The sequence below is a fragment of the Sinocyclocheilus anshuiensis genome, unplaced genomic scaffold (genome assembly GCF_001515605.1).
Source record: "Sinocyclocheilus anshuiensis isolate Anshui unplaced genomic scaffold, SAMN03320099.WGS_v1.1 scaffold101, whole genome shotgun sequence".
Taxonomy (NCBI): Eukaryota; Metazoa; Chordata; class Actinopteri; order Cypriniformes; family Cyprinidae; genus Sinocyclocheilus; species Sinocyclocheilus anshuiensis.
In genome coordinates this window covers 2657015-2662376 of record NW_015540892.1, presented here as the reverse complement: position 1 = coordinate 2662376, position 5362 = coordinate 2657015, and the positions used below count along the sequence as shown (strand labels likewise).

At 34.2% G+C, this 5362-nt stretch overlaps 1 protein-coding gene across 1 annotated transcript in view; it reads right to left on the bottom strand.

Moving 5' to 3' along the window:
* LOC107688868 (dedicator of cytokinesis protein 9-like) overlaps positions 1 to 4558 on the bottom strand; it is a 95597-nt gene extending 91039 nt beyond the window's left edge. Inside the window, exon 1 of the mRNA XM_016486695.1 lies at positions 4151 to 4558. Coding sequence (XP_016342181.1) covers positions 4151 to 4267 — 117 coding nt within the window. The 5' untranslated portion in view covers positions 4268 to 4558. The remainder of the gene's footprint in view (positions 1 to 4150) is intronic.
* Between the last annotated feature and the right edge of the window lie 804 nt (positions 4559 to 5362).

The following is a 5362-nucleotide window of genomic DNA, read 5'->3' as shown; positions in this document are numbered from 1 at the left end:
GTGTGTGTGTGTGTGTGTGTGTGTGTGTGTGTGTGTGTCATACAGTTTATAAACCATCTGTTTATTTTCCGTCTTTCGACATGGATGATAATCAAAGATGTCATTAAAATGTACAGCACTAAGTCACAAAGCCAAACTTAATTGATGTCAAAAGGCTAAATCCAAAGTCTAATCGCTGAACCATAAGTAACCATGGTAACACTAGCTGGACAGAAAAACACTGGTCTGATTCAAAACCTTGTGGGTCGACCCACAAATCTAGACAACTGCCACTGAGCCTTCCAGTAGCAGGACAGGGCTACACAGAGAGTTTATGTACTGCGGAAGTAGACATAACAGCATTTTCATGTACTTGGGAGTTCACTAAATGAAGGAAGAGTTGCTCTGATGTAACCCTTGGGTTTTATGCCTTGCTAATAGTCATAATGGTGACAGATTAAGCATGTAACCTCTAAATTCTTATCAATGATTGTACAGCAAAACATTTTAGTGTATGAAAGTGAATTAAGAGGCCAAGAACAACCACTAAAACTAAAACAATCCAGCATCACTTTAAAGCAATAGTTAAGTTAATCGTAAAAAACTGAATATTTTGTCATAGTTTACTCATCCTCATGCCATTCCAAACCTGTATGACTTCTACTGTGGAACACAAGCAAAGATTTCCTGAAGAATCCAGCCTGCTCTCTTCTACACAGAGAAACTCAGTTGGGACTGGGCTGTCAAGGTCTAAAATTGACAAAAACTACCATAAAAGCACAAAAAGTAAAAGTATTATAAAAGTAGTAGATACAATGCATGAGCTGTATGTGACCCTGGACCACAAAACCAGTCATAAGGGTCAATTTTGACCATGTGATATTTCAGTTTTTCTTTTTTAATAAATCTGCAAAAATGTCAACGATTCTGTGTTTTTCTGTCAGTATGGGGTGCTGTGTGTACATTAATGAGGAAAAAAAATTAACTTAAATGATTTTAGCAAATGGCTGCAATATAACAAAGAGTGAAAAATTTAAGGGGGTCTGAATACTTTCCGTACCCACTGTATATGAGCTTGTGAGAACTCATCAGTCTCTGAAGCTTTGAATTAATCTGTATAGTTTAAGCATGTGTTTGCAAGACGGTCAGTGTCATATAAGTGTCTACGATAAAGATAAGGAAAAATCATATTTAGGGATAAAAGTTTTTTAATATTAATAAACAGTAAAGCAGTTTTATATTTTTTCCCCTGAGAAATAACAATAAATGATTAAGCCAAACTACATTAGGCCTATAGCATTCAAAAGTTTGGGCTCAGTATGATTTTTAAAAAGAAATTGATACTTTTATTCAGCAGGGATGCAATAAATTGATCAAGACTGACAGTGAATAAATTTACATAATTACAAAAAAATGTCAATTTCATATAAATTATGTTCCTTTAAACTTTCTTATAAATCAAAGAATCCTGAAAAAAATGTGTATCACTGTTTTCACAAAAAACATTAAGCAGTACAACTGTTTTCAACACTGATAATAAAAAAATGTTTCTTGAGCAGCAAATCAGAATGATTTCAAACATACTTTTATTTAGCATGGATAAATTAAATTGAACAAAAAAAAATATTTAAAAATAAATTTGTGTAAAATAAAATTGTGAAAAAAATGTATCACAGTTCCCTAACATGTTTTCAACATTAATAATAATAAACAAATGTTTTTGAGCAGCAAATCAGCATATTAGAATGATTTCTGAAGGATCATGTGACCATGAAGACTGGAGTAATGATGCTGAAAATTCAGCTTTGCTATCAAAGGAATGCATTACATTTTAAAATATGTCAAAAAGACAACAGTTATTTAAAATTGTAATAATATTTTACAATATTACTGTTTGTACTGTATTTTTTATCAATTAATTGCAGCCCTGTTGAGCATAAGAGACTTCTTTAAAAAAAAAAAAAAAACTTACAGACCCCAAACTTTTGAATGTTTTTTTTTTTTTCAATAATTTAATTCTTTAATGAGGCTTTTTCTTCATTATTATATAAGGAGGGTTGTATCGCCCTGACATTTTTTACTTCACACCCTCCCAAAAATGAATTTGAATACAGAAATAAAAAACATAGAAGAGGTGAATTAGGCTAGCTGTTGCAACAAATGTATTTTTGAATAACTTAGATTAAGACAAACAAAATGAGCATCATGCCATTGATCCATGAAAATTGTTATTATAGCTAAGCATTTGTGCCTGTATAAAAATGTGCTCTTTGGGGGTTCAAATTAAGACCCTTCCAGGTCCCTTCTGTGCAGATCTGTTTGATCAAGTGACCTGTGAACATCAGAGGAGACAAATCCTTTTGGATTTAATTTTACGGCCTGATTTCCAAACTTGAAATCGCATCATATGACCCCTTTAAGACTGGTTTTGTGGTCCAGGGTCACATATTCCAATTCTTCTGAAGTCATACAACAACTTTTACCTTGGGGTGTTTTTTACGGATTTGAACACATGCAACCGCAAATGAGATTTACATCACAGGTAAAAATTTTCAGTGACTAACTAATTCAGTCATAGTTTGCTCATAAAATTTCAATGAGCTGAACAGCAAAGTACCAAACATCAGGATCTGCACACAAAAATATAAGCAAACGCTCATGTAGATTTAATCCATTAAGGCCTCAATATAGTTCTATGAAGTACTTTAATGGCAGTTTTGTGGTGTTTAGTCATACCATTCAAAAGTTTTTGGGTTGGTAAGATTTTGTAAATTTGTAATATTTATTTGAAAGCCGTCTCTTATGTTCACTAAAGCTGCATTAATTTGAACTCCAATAAAACATTAATATTGTGCATTATTATTACAATTATAAAAAAAATATTCTATGTTAATACACTTATTGGAATATAGCTCATGAATAAATTAAAGCATAATTTCTTTCTGTAATAGCAAAACTGAATTTGCAGCAGTCATTTCTCCAGTCTTCAGCATCATATGATCCTTCAGAAATAATTCTAATAAGCTGATTTGTTGCTTCAGACACATTTCTTATTATTATCACAGTTGAAAACAGTTGTGCTGCTCAATATTTGTGGAAGCCATGATAAATATTTCTCAGGATTCTTTGATGAATATAAAGTCCAAAAGAATAGTATATACTTGAAATAGAAATTTTTGTAATAAAAAAATTAATATATGTAAGTCTTTATATAGTCAAAAATTACTTTTGGTTATTATTTGATGCATCCTTGCTGAATTAAAAAAAATAATACTAACCTCCAAATTTTGAACAGTAGTGAATATGTCTATATTTATACTTTTTAAAGCTTTTCCATTCAGCTTTAATTGTATGGAAGAAGAGCACTGACATTGTGCTCCACAGAGAAAAGAAAGCGAAATGGGTTTGGAACGATATGTGGGTAAGTAAATTAAACAACTTTCAGAATTTTTGGGTGAACTATTCCTTTAAGAGAATGAAATTCCTTGTTCTTTAAATGGTGTTCCTGGCACAAAAGACTGTTTTGCACAAAATGAGGATGGCAAACTTCAGTTTGGTGCTTTCATGTGTATTCAAGCGTTACTTTAGTAAGGCAACATCTGAATTATGGTGGAATCAGCTCCTGTAGGCTATTAGTTCCAGATGGAACTTTCCTTTTTTGCATAACAGGTAACGGCTAAAGAGACAGCACTCCCGAGACTCCTTCTCCTGTTCTGAGAGATGAAGTAATGCAGGTGACATGTCAACTGTTAAGTAAGGCTGCTATAATCATTTCAGCTTAAAGCACAGCAGAATCCTTCCAAAAGGATTTTTTTTCCTTTTATCCATTTTCCCCAGTCCAATACAATGCAATCCCAATTAAATGACAAGACACTGATGCAAAACTAAGAGGTATGGCTGAAAAGATGATGGTGGCAATGATGGAGATTTGACAGGTGGCAGGTGCTCAATTTATGAGCTTTAAAACACGTTTGAGCCCTCACTGACATTTATCTGAAGCCCCGTTTTTACCTTTTAGTTACTCCCATCTGAGCACGTTAATGGCCCTGTCCTATATTTCATATTTAGGTCATTACGTGAATAAATTACAGAGGTTGTTAATACAAAGGAACTAATACAATAAAAGTGTGATTTGAATCAAACGCAGACGTTAAGGTTGAACTTCACTCACCACCAGTACAGAAGTGCGCACCACCTCGGAGACGCTCTGGCGTAACTCGGCGGCGGTGCCCGGCTTACTCAGACCGCGTGTGAACTTCCGTGTCTCGGGCTGAGCCGAAGAGGCCATCGCACCTTGCTTGTGTTTAAAAGATGAATTCTATGATTACATGTCTATAGACAAAAATGTACGCAGTCCTGCGAGGAAGTCCCCAGTTGGGACCTGTCCTTCATAACAAGACGCAGCGACGCATTCCCTGTCCCTACAGTAAACAACACCATGGAGTGGGTCATCTGTCCTCTTCCAAACTACATACTTCTGTTTGTTTTCGCAGCGTCGGATGGAAGCTGAGAGGTAACGCGTTCCCTGTTACACTAGTGAGCGACGGTTCCCCGGAGTCCCGCGTCGCTCCGCGGCAGTGTCGCACCGCTGTGTGTGTCAGTGCGTGCTGAAGCTCCCGCGCGAGCAGCAACGCCTCCCCTCAGAAACTCAGCGGAGCCAAGGAGCTAAATTGCTTCCATGTAAAAGCTTATGTCATATTGAACTGATGTGTGTGTTATTATTTATTCCGTTGAAACGCTATAAAACTTATTACGCAATTTAAGACATCACGAAATGGCAAGTTTTAAACAGCAGAACAACAGGGAAATACTGGGCAACACGTTCTATAAAGCCATGTAGGCTACTATAAAATACAAAGTAGCCTATTTTTAATGAACCATATGATAGGCTAACTGTTTATAATACGTTACCTGTTATTAACCTTTAAGGAATACATTAAAAACACTATATTTAAATATGAACTTACATTATAGTCTTAACTGTACAGTCATTATAGTAAAGATGTATCCATAATCTCTGGATTCAATTATTTATGAAAGCGTGTTATGAGAGATTATGAATACCTTTATACAGGCTTCATAAAAGGTGCACCAATTATTCCACATATAAATCCTTAGAATATATTATATTTCAATTTCAATTTTACCTAAGAGTGGTGTTAAAAAAGGTTTAAATTAGTGCTGTCAAACGATTAATCGCATCCAAAATAAAAGTTTGTTTACATGTGTGTGTACTGTGTATATTTATTATGTGCATACAGTATATATTTAGAAAATATTTGCATGTATGTATTTATATTCATATAATTTAATTTATATATAAATATATTTAATATACAAACATGACATATTTTTCTTAAATATATACATGCATGTGTGTCTA